The sequence below is a fragment of the Peromyscus eremicus genome, chromosome 22, assembly GCF_949786415.1.
Source record: "Peromyscus eremicus chromosome 22, PerEre_H2_v1, whole genome shotgun sequence".
NCBI lineage: Eukaryota > Metazoa > Chordata > Mammalia > Rodentia > Cricetidae > Peromyscus > Peromyscus eremicus.
In genome coordinates, this window is record NC_081437.1 from 42,745,548 (window position 1) to 42,765,422 (window position 19,875).

General features: G+C 40.1%; 1 protein-coding gene across 2 annotated transcripts in view; it reads left to right on the forward strand.

Annotated features, from left to right (window-relative positions):
• Alkal2 (ALK and LTK ligand 2) overlaps positions 1-19,875 on the forward strand; it is a 44,194-nt gene that overhangs the window by 22,495 nt on the left and 1,824 nt on the right. Inside the window, exons 1-4 of one of the 2 annotated variants that reach the window (XM_059248610.1) lie at positions 11,937-12,718; positions 14,681-14,734; positions 14,815-14,895; positions 17,798-17,863. In XM_059248610.1, the coding sequence (XP_059104593.1) occupies positions 12,466-12,718; positions 14,681-14,734; positions 14,815-14,895; positions 17,798-17,862 (453 nt within the window). In that variant the 5' untranslated portion in view covers positions 11,937-12,465 and the 3' untranslated portion in view covers position 17,863. Of the gene's footprint in view, positions 1-11,936; positions 12,719-14,680; positions 14,735-14,814; positions 14,896-17,797; positions 17,864-19,875 lie in introns of those variants that run through there. The other variant, XR_009375757.1, reaches the window with a different exon arrangement.

The following is a 19,875-nucleotide window of genomic DNA, read 5'->3' on the forward strand; positions in this document are numbered from 1 at the left end:
CACTTCTTCTAACACTGGCTTAATGTAAGTCATAACTTTAGAATGGCTATAACTTTTTTCAATATTTTCTATCACTCTCTGAGTTCAACTTGCTGGGAAAAAAACAGAATTTCTTAATATTAGATGAAAATTACATGAAATTTGTCTTTAGAAATATTCATCAAAATTGAGTAAGAACACAATCATTAGCAGTAAGAGGAGCTGTTGATTGTTTTTAAGTAGAACCTATTGATTGATTTTAGCAAAATTGGTCACTTAAAAACAGTTTTGTCTTCATGTTTTAATAGGAAATACCTATAAAACTACATCAATCAGTATCAGGTATTGCTTCTCTCCAGACTTCATTGTATTGGCCACATAGCAGCATGAACATTGAGACATTTTAGCTATCTAACTTTGTATCTGAAAAGTCAGGCTTTACATCTTCAGGATAATGTCAGGGCACTTACTTTTTGCTTCATCAACCTACTATTGTTTTATAATATAAATGCAACACCTCTCTGCCATGATGATCTATACACTCAAACTGTGAGCCAAAATAAATTTCTCTTTCTTTAAGTTGCTTTTACCAAGGTTTTGTGTCTTGTGAGGCTTTTTGTTTGTTTGTCTTTGTTTTGTTTTTTTCAGCAATGCTCAAAGTAACTAATATAGTGTTCTTTTTAAAAAAAAATAAAATAAAACACTATTCTTTCTTAAGTCCATTCTCCCTTGGGGAAATAGTCATTGTCCATTGCCACACTCCAAAATTCTCCTTGCACAACACAATGTTCAGACTAAGAACACCACTGTTATGATCCATCATTGCTTCTCATAATCAATTACTTTCTGATGTGTAATTTATAAAATATGTATTAATATATCTGAATAAAAGTAACAATATGTTAATAACATTCATCATTTCAATAATCGGCTTTACATGTTCAATAATGAAGAAACCCAGAATCAACTTCAAAGCAGAGACAGTGAAGTCAGTATATTTATTCTTACAACTACAGATAAGTTAGTTATAAGAATAGCTATAAGAATATATATAAATGTTATAACTATAGATAAGTTCTTACCCCTCATCAAAGAAGTTTCTTTTTTCAGCAGACAGAGGCTTATTACAGAGATCTACAACTGGTCAAAATGCAGAGAACAAGTGCCTAGCTCCAGATGGACTTCTACAATACAACCCCTATACCTACAGCTCACAGAATATTGTGGAAGAGGGGCCAGAAAGACTGTGAGAGCCTAAGGACTGGAAATAATTCTCTAAAATAGTGTCTTCTGGATATGATAGGAAACTCCCAAAATACAGTTGCCCTTTTAAAAGACTCCATAGCCACTTTTAAAATTACTCTTAATTACTTATTGCTATGCCCATAGATAAATACATCTCTCAACCCTTATCAGAAAACTTCCTTCTTGTAGTAGGTGGCAGTTAAGACAGAGATCCACAACTGGCCAACATGCAAAGATGGTGGAGTGTCTGGCCCTTAATGGAACATACCATCTCTCTCCTCCAGTTAACAAGTATCTTCAAGGAAGATCCTTCAAGGAAGATCCTTCAAGGAAGGGATGTGGAAAGATTGTAAGACACAGAGGTTGTTGATGACTTTAAGGAAACAGTCTTTTCCAGGCACAATAGGGCAGTTGCACAAATAAACTCACAGTGATTGTGACAGCATGTACAAAATCTATGTCTTGCAGGCCGCAAGAATATATCATAGAGATTCAGCTGTGTATTAAAGCTGTACCTTGACTGGCCAAGGGTCTGTCAAGAGGCAAGCTATTTATTATGAATATTTGGTGCTATCCAGTCTTTAATATTCCAACTGTCTTCTACTATGAAATTCTTGCATGGCCAAATATTTTCAGACCTGCTGAACTTCTAGGTAAATTTTCTACTGGAGCCAGTACCTGGATAAGGTCACATAGGCAAAGACAAGCTGGCAGGAAATGCATAGCTTTGTTTCTTGTGCAAATGAAGCTCAGACTATCTCCCCCCCCCCACCACCACTGACCTGAGGCCTAGCAGCTCTCCAGAGCAACTGAGAACAAAAGAGGTTTTTACATATCAAGGTGAGAGGTAGAATAACATTCCTGAGGAGGCAGAAAACCACCCAGGGAAAGAAAGGGCAGGCATTTTCTGTAGAAACAGACAGAACAGCATGGGAGAGAGAAGAGAGGAAGACAGAGGCTTCCTAGAGGGTAAGCAGATCTCATGTAGAGTTTTCTGAGTAGAGGGTAGTGGACATGGAGAATGAGGAAACAGAGGATGAAGATGAGGCTGGTAGCATAGGAGTTTAGTCGTTAGCAGGACTATGAGCTAGGGAACTGGACAGAACTGAAGCTATAGAAACAGGATTTCATCCCAGAGAAATAAAGTAGGTGGATACAGAGCTTGGTGTATCTAGTGTTATTCCTACCCTGAATGCCTGACAGAGCTGTAGCTGTATTGATAGAATTTTGTCTTAGAGGAATAAAGTTAACAGACATAAGAACATAGTGTATGTACATTTCTTCCCTCAGATATCCCACACAAGACATAGCTAAACCCCTGAACCCCTGGGTTCCCCATGTCTATGTAAGCCCAAACCAGATGAAATTCCAGCATGATGGTATGCTGTAATCTGCATGTTTATGTGTTCACAAAATTCATATTAAAACCTAATCCTCAGTGTAATAGTACAGGATGTGGGACCTTGGGAAACTGTGGGTCAATAAAGTAATTTCATGATGGGATTATTGTTCCTATAAAGGAAGACCTAGCAAGCTGCCTAGCCCCTTTCACACTGAGGAAGCCACAAGAAAGCACATATATATGAAAAGAAGGTACTCACCAAAATTCTGACACTACAGAATCTACTGGTGCCTTATCTTGGACTTCCCAGCCTCCAAATTATAAGAAATAAATATGCGGCCGGGCGGTGGTGGCACACGCCTTTAATCCCAGCACTCGGGAGGCAGAGGCAGGCGGATCTCTGTGAGTTCGAGGCCAGCCTGGACTACCAAGTGAGTTCCAGGAAAGGCGCAAAGCTACACAGAAAAACCCTGTCTTGAAAAAGCAAAAAAAAAAAAAAAAAAAAAAAAAAAAAAAAAAAAGAAAAGAAAGAAATATGCTATTGATATACTGTAATCCTGCTTATAATATTTTTTACAGAAGCCGAAATGGATTGAAATAATATCTGATTGCTCTTTTCATAAAGACTGTGTAATAACAGTGGGAAAATGTCAGAGGAAGTAATAATGCTATGTTCAGATGTCCTTGTTATTGTAGGTAAGAGTATGATCAAGAAAATGTAGACATTTCTAATAAACTCATAATCTTAGTATGTCTGTACCCAGAAAAAAAAATCTCATATATATCCTTTTAATTGTACATGTATATTACTTCAGACTGGAGCAGTAGACATTACCCACATATATGGAACCTCATCCACTGGGCTAGATCCTCGGGCATAGCCTAGACTACACCTTCAGGCTTGGCCTGAACATTGATGGCCTGGACACTGATTCACTGAACTGAGGCTCAGTTATTATCCATGTCATGATTGCTGCTACTCTCGTGAAAACTTACTAACTGAGGCTATTTTGGTGCACTTACATATTTATCTTCTATGTTTGTGAGCAAGTTACATATTCTGAACCAATATATGTTCTATAGAATTTCAAATATGCCCTCTTTATGAAATATTGTTAGAAATGAAAGGAAGCCAGGCAGTGGTGGTGGTGGACACCTTTAATCCTAGCATTTGGAAAACAGAGACAGGTGGATCTCTGTGAGTTTGAGACCAGCCTTGTCTATAGAGTGAATTCCGGAATAGCCAAAGCTACTCAGAGAAACCTTGTCTCAAAAAAAAAAAAAAGAAAGAAAAGAAAAAAAAAGAAAGAAAGAATGAAAGAAAAAGAAAAGATGAAAAAGAAATGAAAGGAAAATGTAGGTGGTTAAGACATATGCACTATTATAATATGCATTAAACTGGTAACTCACTGTGTGCTTTTTAAGCTCATTGAAAGTGAACTAGGCACAAGAAAGCCTTCCCTTATCTCATATTCAATCATGTTTATATCAAATGTCCTCCAAAGTCTTAGGTCATGTTGTATCCTTGAGAAGAGCTAGAAGGTAAACCATTGAAAACAGAGGTTACTATTGTTTATCCCATAGTATAAAAGTGCCTGTGATAGGAGTGTAAAGCTTAAAACCCATCTGTAGAGGAAAAAGCTTTACCAGGAACTCTTGCTAACAGTTTCAGCACAGCTTCTCCAGTTGATTTCTGCCGGATGTTTGTGAGCCTACTATTTGATGGTGTTTATTGTGTTTGCTCGATCAAGATACTCTAGTCAACTCTGATGAATTTTGTATCTGATTTAATGATAAACTGCTATCTGTCTGCTTCTTCCTCCTATACTTACTATTTGTTCTTTCACTTTTGTTTGATACAATAACTTACTCATTTGAAACTCAAAGTACAGCAGTTGTAGATCATTCTCCAGATCATACAGAACAAGTATTAAGAACTAATAATTATAGTTTACTTTTAATTTTTATTAAATATTAGAATTGTAGTAAGAAATTAACATATGTTATTGTTCACAAACATTCTGAGGTAGTTATGTACACTTGCCTTTTTCTTTTTCTTTTTTTAAAGATCTATTTATTATGTATACAGTGTCCTGCCTGCATGTATGTCTGCAGGCCAGAAGAGGGCACCAGATCTCATTATAGATGGTTGTGAGCCACCATGTGGTTGCTGGGAATTGAACTCAGGACCTCTGGAAGAACAGTCAGTGCTCTTAACCTCTGAGCCATCTCTCCAACCCTACACTTGCCTTTTTCATGTAAAGTGTGAAGAAGTAGGCATCAAATATATAATGACTCATCTACAAAGAGAGGAATAAGAACTCAAGTTGTATTTGCAGTGTTTTCACTTTTTCACATTTAATTCTGGAGAGAATGGGGAGAGGATCGTGAAGTTTCCTCTCCTATTGACTCACTTTCCTTCTTTTCAGTTCATGTTTCTATCTTAAACTCTGAGGTTCCAGGCCTGACCTTGGGAGATTTATTAAGCAGTTTCCTCTGTCTGACCTCCATGCCAATATGAATAGTTCCCTGCCATCACAGGACGTATTGAATGTCCCTTTTCCTACAAGAATTTCCAAAGCAGTTCAAACAAAACATCAGGACTTTCATTAAAATATAGTTTGTCAGTCTTTACTATGTGATTTCATGCCTTCAAAGGAAATGGTCTATTTCAAATTATCATTATGTTTTTGGCAATGCTGGTTTTCACAGCACATGTATCTGTGATTATTAACTTTGTTTGTAAACTTGATGGAATTGAGGGATGCCTAGAAAATTGGTACTTGGCTCTATCTGATGATGTTGAATGCTGTAAGTAGAACTTAGTAAGAATTTTTGACAAATACAAAGAATCAATGAAGATTTTTGGTTCTTTGGAAAGATTAACAAGATTGACCAGCCTTTAGCCAAAAATAACCAAAAGAAAGAGAAGTACCAAATTATAGAATTAGAGATGAAAGGGGAGACATTACAACAGACACTTAGGGAAATTATGAATAATAAGGACAAGCTACAAATAAAAATCTAAAAGAAATAAGTGAATTTCTAAATGCATACAAGGAATCAAAAGGCCATTATGATAACAGAGATGTGGAGAGGAAAGGTTAGGCTTGTGAGGGTTCTCATGGCAATGAAGACAGTTGGAAGTCATCTATATAATATTCTGGCAAAGAATTTGGTTGAATTCTGTCATATCTTGAGGGTCTGTAGAAGGGTTGCCTTAAATGTGATGGACTAGGTTATCTCTAGAAGAAAACTCAATCTCAGCACTTGTGACACTGAAGCTGACACTTTTAGCCAGATTTATAGTGAGAATCAGAAGCAATGCGGAACAGAGCAGATCTCATTGCAGTTTTATGAGAAAAGCGACACATTTAAAAGAGTTATCTTTCTAACACCAAAGAAAATTAAGACAAATGTTTTCCACCTGTATACTAAGAAAGAAGCCCTGAGTGTATTTCAGAAATCAGCAAGACCTCTTGCTGGAAAGACTTGGAAAGACAGAAATTCAAAAGTGTTTAGGAGACTTTCCAAGGTAGAACTTTCGGTAAGAGAATCAGAGTACCCTACATGCCCACAGTGTCTGGACACTTGTGCCCAGGCAGTAGAAACCATTTAACTGTTGTTGAAAAAAACCCATGTCCAGCTCATATAGCATCAAACCTTGGTGATGTCATCTATATGACACATTTTTCAGGGATACAGAATGCAAGAGTCATGGTCATAGTTTCTGCTGATATTTCAAAGGAAAGCCTGAGGTCAGGCAGTGTATGGATTTCTTCACAGGGTGAATTGTGGAGCTGTAAGAATGAAATATAACTTATAACAGAGACCCCAGCAAGTTAGAGGTGCCAGGAAGGTTGAACAACTGTGAATGCAAGCTACAGGGGAAAGTAGAGTTGAACTGAGAGTGGTTCTGTGGAGTGCAACAATCACAGCCACCTGAGCAGGTCACACCACTCTTGGGAGCCCACATGTAGTTTGGAGATTTAATGTTTGGCCTTCTGGGTTTTGGTCTTGTTTGGAGCTTGTTCCACTCTGCTCCTTATTCCTCCCTTTTGGTAGTGGTTGATTACTCTGCGCCTTTTATAACATTGTGCATTGGGAGGGCATGGCTTCTTTTTCACTTTTACATGGGCTAACAGTGGAGTTGTCTTCAATCTTGAAGGAGAATTTCAATTTTTACTTTTGAGCAAGGCTACAACTTCTGACACTTAAGAGACTAAATAGATTTTTCATTTGTGAGATGGTTGTGAAACTTTGGGAACCATGGGTGCACATGATTTGCTATAATTTGATCTTAAGCATTCCATAAAGGCCACGTGTTGGAGAATGAGTACCTGGCTTGGCACTATTGGGAGGTGGTGGTTTCTTTGAAAGATAAAACCTAGTGGGAGGTCTTGGGTCATCAAGAGTTGTGTCCTTGAGAGGAATAGTGGGGTATTTACTCTCTCTGTTCTGCTTCCTATCCCTGAGATGAGTAATTTTGCTCCATCACATGCTTCTTTTTTGTGTTCCTACCCTGATGTGTTCTCACTATCTATCCAAAAGCAATGGCTTGAACTCTGAAACTTTCTCTTTATAAGTTTTTTATCTCCATTATTTGTTCAGCATGTCACGAAAACCAAACAGAGCAAAGGAGATGAGCACTATGGTAGGTAAAAAACAGAGTGCAAGGGAGCCCCCACCTGGCCTGCAGAGGTCAGTGAGAGATCAGTGACAAGGTTAGACTAGGATATCAGTCAATAAAAGCAAGGAGTGGAAAGAAAGGGAAGTGTAAAAATAAATAAATCTTAAAGATTAAAATAAATAGAATTCTAAAATGCACATAGTGCAACACATACAGGCAAAATACTAATGTACATAAAAATTAAATAAAAAATATTTAAAAAAAAAACGCACTAGACAGGAGACCATGAATTTCTAAACTCTCAGATTGGCTGGAGTACAGGGCAATTGTTAGTGTGAAGAACCTCTTTTCTGTCCTTAATACAGGTGTCTTGGCGTCAGCAATAGGAGAGGCAGCTCCTGCAGTAAAAGCAAAGCTCATGTTCTCCAATCTGAGTATTGTTAATGTTTTACATTCCTCTCCAAAGCGTACTGTTTTTAAACTTGGATAGGAGTTGGTAATGGTTTCTTCCCGAGCTGCTTAAGATTTTGGAGGTGGGGGAGGGGTCCTAACAAAATTCATTTTATTCATATTGAATTTAATCCTACCTGTGGTGGAAGAACAGCCCCAGATCTCTCTGCTTAAAAGACCAACAACAGGCCTGACTCTTCTAAAATTCAACTTATCCTCTTCACTTCCACTCAGGCCCAAATCCAGGATCCAGTAGAGAGACAGTCTCCCAGAAAAGGGCAGCTATACCTGATATTCCTCTTACTAAGAGTGGATAAGAAACATAGGCAGCATGTATGAGGTTGCTACTATGTATTGATCTGTCAGAGTAAGTAATTATCAAAAAAAACCTTCAGGATTTGATATATGGGACTATGTAGCACTTTTCAGTCTCTATCTTACAATGTATCATTGTATGTGTTATTTTTAATCAGGATATTTTACCTTCTGCAGAATTTATATGAAATGTAAAGAGTTTGGTGTTGCTTCTGAGCACATAAAATGTCATTTGGCTCAGATATTCCTATAGACCAGTTTGACTGTTCAAATTTTCTTATATGCCACAGATAGGTTTTTTTATGTTGAAGATTAATATGCACATACAAAGTTATTTCCACTGTTGCCATAGAAAGATAGGAAGTTGAAACTTCCAAAGGGCAAGACACTAAGGTATTTTGAGACATTCTTCCTATAGTTTGAGAACCACTGATTTAAAGGAAGCTAATATTTATCTAAAATTAAATATGCACTTTTCACAGACAAGGCAAAGTCCTTTTTAAAATGCTGGTGCTTAATTTACATTGTTTATCATTGTAGAAAATAATGCTCCTGTCTCTTGAAATAGATATGAGTGAAGGTAGATTATATACAACTTTTACTTCTCTGTTGTTTTCTTTCTATCATATAATATAATTTTCTTCAGAAGCAAATTAGCTTAAATCAAGTAAAATAAATAATTCTCCCAATAAACCTATGAGTTGGTTAGATTTTTTTTGTCAACTTAACACAAGTTAGAGTTATCTAGAAAAGAGAACCTCTGTTGAGAAAATGCCTTATCGTATTGCCTGTAGGTAAGTCTGTATAGTATTTTTTTTGGTTCATGATTAATATGGAAGGGCCCAGTCCACTGGGGGCAGGTGGTCATGAGTATTATAAGAAAGCAGGCTGTGTGGAATATTCCTTTACACTGTGTGAATATATGTTGCTATGATTGGTTAAATTAAGCAGCTGACTGGTCAATAGCTGAACGGGATAACGTTAGGCAAAAGAAGCAAACTAAGAATGCTAGGGAAGAAGAAGGACAGAGTCAGGAGTCATGAGCAGAAGCAGAGAGAAGCAAGATTGAAAAGGTACCAAGCCTTGTGGCAAATCATAGATATAAATATGGGTTAATTGAAAATGTAAGAGTTAGTAACAAGCCTGAGCTATTGGCTGAACATTTATAATTAATATTGAGTCTCTGAGCTATTAGCTAAACATTTATAATTAGTATTGAGTCTCTGTGTCGGTTATTTGGGAACTGGTGGGCGGTAAGGAAACTTCCACCTACAAGGCTGAGCAAGCCATAGGGATCAAGACAATAAGCAGTATTCCTCCATGGCCTCTGCTATATTTCCTGCCTCCTGATTTCTGCCTTGTATTCCTGCCTTGGTTTCCCTCAATTGACTGCGAATAGGCATATATAAGTCAAATAAACCCTTTCCTCCCAAGTTGCTTTTGGTCATGGTCTTTATCACAGCAATAGAAAAGTAAACTAAGACAACCTAGAATATAGTTTCTTGCTAGTTTTCTCTTTTTAGCTAATGAAATCCTTGACAGTAAACAGTTGGTCATTTAGTAAAAAAGGAAATTATTTGAATTTAATAACTACCCCCCCCCAATATTTGTTAAGCTAATAGAAATTACTTCAGGTGAATTACCTCCAGCTTTTTTCAGAAAGTTGGTTTTTTGTTGTTGTAGTTTTGAGACATCACAGAATTATATAGTTTTAGATTAGGGACAATGTCCAACCACTAAGGCTCACTTCATGTAAAAAGAATTGGAGTGGCCGGGCGGTGGTGGCGCATGCCTTTAATCCCAGCACTCGGGAGGCAGAGCCAGGTGGATCCCTGTGAGTTCGAGACCAGCCTGGGATACCAAGTGAGTTCCAGGAGAGGCGCAAAGCTACACAGGGTTTTTCGAAACCCTGTCTCGAAAAACCAAAAAAAAAACCAAAACAACAACAAAAAAAAAAAACCACAATTGGAGTGACCAAGTAATATTCCACTCTACCTTCAAAGTCCTTGTGAACTTGCATGTATGGTCCTGTGATCAGTCTTGGCTACTAAGGAACTTAAAACATACAGAATTCTGGTAAGTGAAGAACTCCACAGAATTCATCCTGAAACTATTGTATGAAAGTTGAGCAAACAATAATAATGAATAATACATTCTTTAAAGTAAGTGTTTAAAGTCTGGAAATGTTTATATTGTGTGAAATGAGGTATACTTGAAGTCATTTTAGCATAGAGCTTTGCAAGATTGAACAAACACATGACATATATGATCTTTGATTGTCATATTTCTTGTCCAGGAACCAACCACACACATTTTCTCTATTGTTTATGCATTTAACTATCTATGTTGTGCTCTGAGTTAAGCACAATACAGTTGGGTGACAGAAAGGAGTCCCACAAGGAATCCGTTTGTCTCACTGAAAACCAAAAAAAAAAAAAAGACAAAAGGATAATATTCACCACTAGAAAGGCTTGTTGTGCTGGTAGAATTTGAAGGGGTGGATTCCGTTACATTGTTGTTTTGTTTAGTTTGTCTTTAAAATTGAAGCTTTTGATTCTGTGAAACAGTTTTAAATGGGTCTATGTAAGTTTAAAATAGTATGTGATTAAGCAAGATATCATCACAATAACCCAGAAGCTTTGTAAGTTCCACTGCACTGTGATTAGTGGTGCATAGATCTGCAGATACCAGAGTACTAGGTGGATGATGACCTGCTGAGAAAAAAAGCTATTGGGCAGTTGGAGTCACTCTTACCAGAGGAACTTTTTGTCCCTTTATACGGATAGAGAAAGGAAAGGAGAAGTACCCCATCTTATCTGCTTAAGATCTGTTTCTCATGAAATTTTACTTTGTCTTGCATAAATTTCAGTAGGAACCTATGCACTTCCACTGTATTGCATGCAATAAATTAAATAAACTTTAAAAAAAACCCTCTAAAACTAAAAGAAACCCAAATTGGAAAATCAAACTGTTTGCTTTTAAAAATAGACACACCACCCAAGGGGCCACATTTTAGGTTCTCCCATAGCTACTCATCCCACTCTATCAGGTACTTGATCTTCTAGAGCAACAGATCCAGTGAGGGGAAGGAGAAGGTGATGGAGAGAGGAGATGGAATTAGAGTTCCAGGATCCATGTAGAGCAGGGGCTTGGCATACAGTGATCCCCTCCTCACCCCTGGCCAATGCAGGTGAGCACTTGCAAGGCACTGCATCTTCGCAACAGCCTGAGCAGCTGCAGGTTAAAGATCAAGGCTTTTAATGCTTGCGTTCTCTCTTTCTGATGATGTACTAAGAACACCTTTCCCGATGTGATCGCTGACTTGGAGGATGTCCAGCTCCTGCCCAGAAAGCACCAATGAAATGGGAAACTGTGCATTTGGTAATACTTATCACAAGAAAAAAAAATTAAGCAAGTAAATTGCTGTGCCCTTGTAAATGTGCCTGGCTAGATTCAAAAGATCAAACTTTCTTAAAGATGCAGCATGAGCGGCAAGAGCCCGCGGTCCAGCACTGTCCCTACTCCAAAGACCTTCACAGGTTGCTTGGGTCCCTCGAAGTGCAAGGCGCTCCCACTGTCTTCTTCAGACCCTGAAACCTGCCTGGGTCAGGCAGATCCCTCCTCGGGAAAAGTCCAGACTCTAGATGACACTCAATGTCAATGTCGAGGCAATCAAGCCGCTCCTTTTAAATAGCCCAAGATCTACATTTAGACAAAAACAGATCCCAGTTCCCGGTAAAGGCATTTCTGCTCATCCTGTCACTTACGGAGGGAAATAGACTGCGGGAGAGGGAGACAGGAGAGGCAGAGGAAGGACGAGAGAGGGGGAGACCAGACGCGGGTGGAGACGTGAGGGAGGGGCGGAGACTGAAGACTGGGCCCGGAGGGGACGGGGGAGGGGATGAGAGAGCGAGAGGCGGAGGGGCCTGACGAATATCCGCGCCCCGGAGCAGCGCTCGGTGGTTCTAATTAAAGCGGCGCTCGGAACCCGGGGGACCCGCCTGACGTCGGCGGCCGCGAGGATAAGAAGCGCCCGAGGACAGCGGGGCTCGGAGCAGCAGGGTCGGCGCTGTCCCTGTAGGAGCTGTGCGTCCTGTGTCCCTGCGCTGGACAAGTGAAGCTGGAGCTCATGAAGTAGTGTCGGAACTGGGAGACGGAGGAGCGCGGCGGGCGCGGAACCTACGGCGTGGGCTCAGGTGCCCGAGGGCAACGCGGGATCCACGGCGTGGGAGCAGGTGCCTGAGGGCAGTGCGGTACCCACAGCTGGCAGGTGCCCTTGCCTCTCAAGTCCAGGGTGGCCCAACTGCTCCGCAGCTCCGGACCTGAGGCCGGGCTGCACCTGTGGCCTCCTATTTCTGAGAAGTGTCCAAGACCCCGCGCGCGGTTCCCGCGGTGAAAGAAAGTTGTGCAGCGCGGTCTCCGCGCGGACTCCGCGTGCAGGAAACTTGGACTCCGGCTGGTGGGGCGGCAGGTCCCAAGACCCGCGACGCAGGCCACCGGGGCCATGCGCTTGTCAGGGCGCCCGCTGTTCCTTATGCTGCTACTGCTGAGCATGGTGGGGGACCGGGGACGTGCGCAGCCCCGGGGGCCTGCAGACCAGCAGACCTTGCTGAGATTGCTAGTTGAGCTGGTTCAGGAGCTGAAGAAATTCCACACTGGAGACAACAAGAGGCTGCAGCTCCTTGGCGAGTCCGACTTTGCCTTGGGCCGTAGGGAGGCCACGGATTATGGGGCAGACCCAGAGGAGCAGAGAGTGGGTGAGTGTTCCTCAGTGTAGATGTGAAGGACTTAGAGTGGGTAAGAGCTCAGCAGTGTAGACCATAATATGAAACAGAGTAAGGGAGGGTTCTGGCAGCATAGATTTGAAAGGTAGGAAGTAAGTAGTGAGTGTTCTGGCAGTGTAGACACATGAGGATAGAATGAATGTGGAAGAGAGAGCCCTAGCAGTGTGAGTCTGAGGAACAGCGTGGGTGAGTGCCCAGCAGCTTAGACCACAAGGTACAGAAAGTTAATGAGATTGAGCTGTAGCAGTATGGACCAGTAGGATGCAAAGTGGATGAGGATCCAAGCAGTGTAGACTACAGGAACAGACAGTGAGTATCTTAGCAGTGTAGACCTGAGGGGGCAGAGAGTGGGTGACTGCTGATTGACAGTTCCAATCTACTTGGTAGAGAGTGAATGATTGTCCAACAATGTGGACCACGAGGACTGGAGTGGGTGAGGTCCTGGCGATGTAGATCTGATAGAGAGTGAGTGAAAGTCTCGGCAATATGACCTGAGAAACCAAGGATGCCCGAGTGTCCATCAGTGTAGACCTGAAGGAAAAGGAATGAGTGAGGTACTGTCAGTGTGAGCCCTGAAAGACAGTTCTAGCCACAGTGTGTACTGAGGAGCAAAAAGTGAGTTTTGGCAGTGTGGATGAAAGGGCTACCTTCCATATCTGAAAGACACATTATATTAGTATTTTCTTAAGCAGAATTTTTTTAGAAACATAGTTTTAAAGACGAATCAATTTTAAAAATTTTTTACTAAGAATTTTTTTGTGTTTTTTTGTTTTTGTTTTTTATTATTTCTCAAGAAAAAGAAACTGGCAGAAACAGGAGACTGTGTGTGAGCCTCTAAAATAACAACCCCAATCCACTGCTAAGATATGCTGGTGCCCAGTTCAGAACACTCTGCTCCTTACAGAGGAGGCTTGCCAGCCCACCATTTCCAGCAGAGGAAGAAATGGCCACAGCTTCCCTGGTGGAGCCCTTCCCAGAGTGGCTCATGGGAATTTCTCAGGGAAGCATGCAAGCTTTTAATGCTTTCATGACACAATTAGGTCAAATATGATAGGGTCACTTTTGTGTAAACTGACTCAAGTAAGGAGTACATGAAGAAAGGCCTTAGGGAGTAGTCTCCACCTCCCTCATGGAAGACTCAATGTCAGTATCTCTCATTGGCTATTAGGAAAGAGGAGAATGATATTTCTGGTAAGAATAAAATGTGACATTACACAATCACAGAGAAGTTATTGGCCTCATGTTGGTCAGAGACTTAGAAAATGATTACAGAGACTGAAAATAAAGCAAAAACAATATCCAAACTCGGGGGAAAAAACAAACAGGAAGCCATCACTGGGGACCAGATACCAACAAAAAGCAAGATTACGAGTTGGTGTGTAAAAACCTTTCCTTAGGGACCCTACTTTGCCTTATAAACCAAGGTGATGTACATTCCCATCTGTTCATACCAGCCCCACTATCAGAGAATTGTAAAGAAATTTGATCTTTAAAATTACCTACAAAAGTATAGTGTTCAATACATCTTTTTGTTTTGTTTTGAAGGTTCAGGTTTATTTCTAGAATTTTTAAATGCTGTGGAATTTGATTTCAAAGTTCTTTAAATTAAAGTGGATACAAGTGATTGATCCCTTGGAACCTATCCAAAACCATTTTTTTTCAATCCTATAACTTTATGGCCTGTGACTCTTATCATATCCAGAGAGAATAGACTGATAATATTGGAGCTTTATGAGTAGTTAATGCTGTTTGAGAAAAATCATGTCCTGATCTAAGTGTCCGCATTGTATTACATGCAAATACCAAGTGTTCTCCTATTTTATCCAGTGCATTGTAGTATGGATAATGCAAGTCTCAAAAATTTCCTCCACATTCACTTAAGATCACACTTAATAGGTGCTTTGTTCAAGTAATACGATTTCTCACCCCTCATAGAGATTGTTCCTCGAGATCTAAGGATGAAGGACAAGTTTCTGAAACATCTCACAGGTGTGTGTTCCCTTCACTCCTCCGCCCTCCCTGCTCCTTTTTGCCCTGAGTCTTTGTGACTTTCTTCCTCTGTGTTCCAGGTCCTCTTTATTTCAGTCCGAAGTGCAGCAAGCACTTTCACAGACTTTACCACAACACGCGAGACTGCACCATCCCTGCATGTAAGTGAGCACCCAATAGGCAAATGGCGCTCCACTCTTCCTTCTCACTGCAGGAGGTCTGCTTTTTGACAGGTCCCTACCTGTCTGGATTGGGGCAGGGTGCCAAGACATTGGAGCAGATGGTTTAAACTCTGCAACAAACACTGGAAAGTATTTACCTCATGGTAACCCATCTTGAAATGGCCCGAACCCTTCCTTTCATTCACATTCTCATTTTGTTTATGAATTCTGGCACAAAGTCCATATTCTAGTCTATTGGACATCACACAGGTTAGGCGTGAGATGCTCAGAGGTCTGCTGGTGGTCCAAGTGTTGGGGTATAAACAGTCTGGTTGGCCTGAAATTTTCCCATCAAACTTTTTTGCCATCTCCATTGTTCTGACCAGTGCTATTTTCTTTCCATTAGTAATAAAAACTCTCATCACCTAAGAATTTTATTTGCTATTCCAAATGCTGCTCTTCTGGCTGTTCTTCTTCAGCTCAGAGACACAGGGCTTATACATTGGCCCATTTCTCATGTGTCTTTCCTTTAAATTTCTTTTCATTTTCAACACACTTCATCTACTTATCTACTGAAGTATATTTTACTCCCCCCAAATGACCCCTTGCACTCTTCATAAAATCATTTTTTAAAAATGAGATGACGACTTTCACAGGAGAAAAGCCATGCAGACACACCAGGATCTGGTGGGCTGCTTTGAGAGATGATAAAGAGGACAGCAGCCCAGTCAGCAGACTGAAGTGGCCTTTCCTGCTTGACACAGATATACTGGTTACATGGAGTAGGAAATTTTTCTGTTTAGGCAGCATAGCTTCTCTGAATATTGATGTCTGTCATTTACAGACTGCTTCTGTATGATGGACACTGCTAGGTAGGTTCATGACATCACATCTGTGGGTCTTGGCCCAGCAAAGCTTTCTCACTAGCATGTGTCAGACATAGTCAGGTCTAAAGCCCAGGGTAAGCAAACATACTTCCTGTAGAGTTTGATTTTTCATTTGAACTTGCCATGTGAACCTCTTGTATCATTATCTCCCCTACTTTCTTGTGCAATGAAATATCTTCTGTTTGAGAATTACTAACTTGTTTCTTGTGGCCACACAACCTTTTTACTGTTTAAGTGAACATCTATTTTATAATAAATATCTCATACAATACAATAATATGATTCTAAATTTGAACATGACCTTCTAGCATTAAAACCCATTCCTTTAGAGATTAGGAGACAAAATTTAAATTGCTTGTCATAGAAACATCAAAACACCAGGGTCAAGGCTCATGCTTCACCCTGCAAAGTCTCTTCAAGCTTCTCCCAGGGTGTCTTGCTATTCCCCACATTGTTGCATCCTTTGGTAATAATATATAAAGACTCCTGGTCACAGTTTAAACTGAGTCCCAAGTGGTGGAAGGTTGACACATTTGTGCATTGGGACAATTAGCCATTTCCATCTCTTTTTTCATTAAAACAGAATGATAGCCCTTCTGTGATGTTTTATGATGTTTAGAAATTCACTGAAATCCCGGGATGCTAGAACTGCTATGGACCATAGAGTCCAGCCTTCCTAGAGAGCCATAAGTGCTTGGTGAAATGAAGAACCAAATCTCTTATTCCTGACAAACAGACTCTGTTCTACTCTACATGCACATCACTGGTTGAGGAGCATTGTTTGAGACTTGGACTGAGTGAGATAGGAACACCTAGAATCTCTAGGCAAATTACAAATGGAAGTATGTACAGTTTGTTAATTAGATGACTCCTGAGCTCACAATCTACTCCACCTTGGTACAGAATCTATTCAGGAAAACTACATTTCAAAAACTGAGGAAGAAGAGCAATAAAACAAATCTAGGTGACCAATTATAAGTAGGTTAGGCTCTCTTTCCTCTTTGAACCAAAGGGATATATGTCATAAACATTTAGAAACTAATTTTTTGGGAGTGTGTAAATATTTATCATTGTCACTCATTCAGATTCTCCATTGAGGATGAATGCTTCCCCTTTTGATGATTTTTATTATTCCTGAGAAATACACTTTAGTAAATCATAAATTACTGAAGCTTTTCACAGAATTTTGTCCTGGGGAAATTCTCCTATAGCTGTAGTAACTGAACCTTCCTATACATTTTTTGATGGAGCAGAAGAATGAAGTATGGAATCTGGGAAGCAGCAGTGAACATTAGGCTGCACTCAAAAAATAATACCTTTTTTTCCAGTCTACACTTGAAAATTTGCTTTTAAACTTTTATCTTCCTCTTCTTCTTCATTGTTGATAATTGAGTTTAGAGCTTTCCACAAGCACATTATTACTGAGCTATACCCACCCCTCTCTCTCATTTTTACTTTTTGGGACATATTCTTGTTAAGTTGCTCGAGGTGGCCTCATATTCATTCTGTAGCCCAGACCAGCATTGACCTTCTTATCCCCTTGCCTCTGTTTCTTGCATAGCCTCCCAAACGGATCCAGTCTGCCCTGATCCTTTTGGCCCTCTTTCTTTCTGACATCATTGTAAAAGTCTATAAGGCTCATCTCAGGTGGGGACTTAATCTGTATGTAATCTGAAAGAGAGTTCACACAAAGGCATGTTAGGAGCCTATCTCACTAGAAGCAACACTCGTGGGATTTCTGTGGACCTGGCAGCCACACTTCAGAGGATGCTGTGTCTGTCCCCTCTGTAGCCCTTATCAGATTTCTACTTGTAATGTCAATTTCCCCTGAAGTAAGTAAGCAATATAGAGTTCATAATTTCAGATAACAGATTATATTGCTTCTTAGGAAGTCAGAATATTAAAAGATAAATGGTGGTTATAACTCTTTATATATTTGCAAAATAGTCAGCCTATGTTTAATTTTAATGTTGTGCAGGCAACTGACAAGGCTCCATGGTTTTTTTTCACTGCAGACTATAAAAGATGTGCCAGGCTACTTACTCGGCTGGCTGTCAGTCCCATGTGCATGGAGAGATAAGGTAAGCTCCCAAACAATTGTGGTGGACACACAGAAAGTGTTAGTATCCCATGTAGGTCATTAAAAAACAAACAAACAAACCAACAACAACAAAAAAAAACAACGGGCATTTAGACTCATGCATTCTTTCACTACAGTAGCCTTTCTCTGAGCAAAAGACAACCAACTTATCTCAAAATACTGGCCATGAGTAGAAAGCTCCCCCTGCTGGCTATCTACAGTGGACATTGTTACTGGAGCTTCATATGGCACATAGCTGATTTCAGCATGGACAGTTTACATCAGGGCACATGTTTTAACCCATTGCTGTTGGCTTCAAGGCTGAACTAATTCACTGATATTTGAAGGACAGATGTCCTTCAAAATTTATTTAATAAACAACATATAGAATGTGGCAGGCTAGAACTGTGGTTCCCTGCTGCCCAGCATTGCACTGCATATCAATCCATAAAAACACCAAATTTAAAAACTGAGGCATGTGGGTGGGGATATAGCTCAGAAGGTAAGAGCACTTGCTATGTAAGCATGAGGCTTTGAGTTCCAAATCCCCATTAGCCATGTAAAGTGCCAGACATAGCAACAGATTCCTGTAACCCCAGAGCTGCAGTGGCCAGACAAGAGGTTCACTTTAGCACCAGTTTCAGTGAGAGACCCTGTCTTGAAGGACTAAGGTAGAGTGCTACAAAACAAGACACTCAACATCCTTCTCTGGCTTTTGTATGCATACATGGGCATGCACATCTGCATACACATATGTATATACCACACACACAAAAAAAAAAAACCCTGAAACATGATACTTGTCAAATGTGCATTCCTTTTGCACTTTGGTAAAGTAATACAAAATTTTAAGTTAGACTATATTGTTTGTTACTAACCACAGCCACGCAAAATTTATGTATCTGGTAAAGGATTGGAGTCTTATCATTATAGCAAAAAAAAAAAAAAAAAAAAAAAGAAAAAAAAAACCTAACATAGCTAATAAATGTTTCTATGAGTGCTCACCCCTAATGCCTAGTGGAAGAAATGTAAATGCACTATCAGGTTGTAACTGTACACTGATGCTCTCAACTGTGCTGCTAACAATGTATAGGGGGAATATGGCTTTACTTCCCAACACAGATTCCACAGTACTAATTCATTTAATACCGATTGACAGGACTTTAATCAGTTCTGTATTTCTATGTCTTAAGTGTGTCAGGTATTATTAGGTAGAGATTCACACCACAAATAAGACCTACTTCCTGAATACAAATGGCTGTTCCCAGAAAACATGCCTGCTCTCCAGAAAATACAAATAAAAAATGTTGCGTTTTTTTAATAGCTATTCTAGCTTGTCTCATAAAAAATGGATGAGAGGAGCACTCTTTTATGTACAGACTGCCCAGTACAATAGCAGCACTGTGCACAGAGGTAAACCTTGGACCTAGCTGGGTCAGCAGGGCCAGTACACAATATCCTCACAGTCTGGATTGCTGTATCAAGACCAAAAGCCACTAAAAAGAAGAGGCTCTCTACTAATGATGAAGTGAAGCAGCAAAGGCTGCACAAGCATCCTGGCTTTCCGGAGGAAGCAGGTGTGTTTATGCTAGTCAAAGCTGAGAAGTACGTGCCCTCATTTCCCTTCTTTCCAACATTTTCATTTTTTTCAACCATTGCATTTATAGCTCATTGAAGTGTTTTCTCTTCACATATACATACATACATACATACACGTGTAGTTGTGCTGGTAATGTGCTGGGAAAATAAAAATGTCAGTTCTATTATATCCTTTGAGTGTCCCTTGGGAAGTAGGGTGTGAATGTCCAGCCTATCCACTGAGAACTTTCTTGCCTTTGGTACCACCTAGCCTCCTGAGGGCTGGCTGCTCTTGTACAGGATTCAGTTTCCCAAAGAGCCAAACTACCAGCAGCATACTGTATTCATGCACCAGCTCTACTTGGCCAGTCTGCCAGGCATCAGCAGCACATCTATGCTCGCCCTAATAATAGTGTATTACAGAAAACAGCAAGG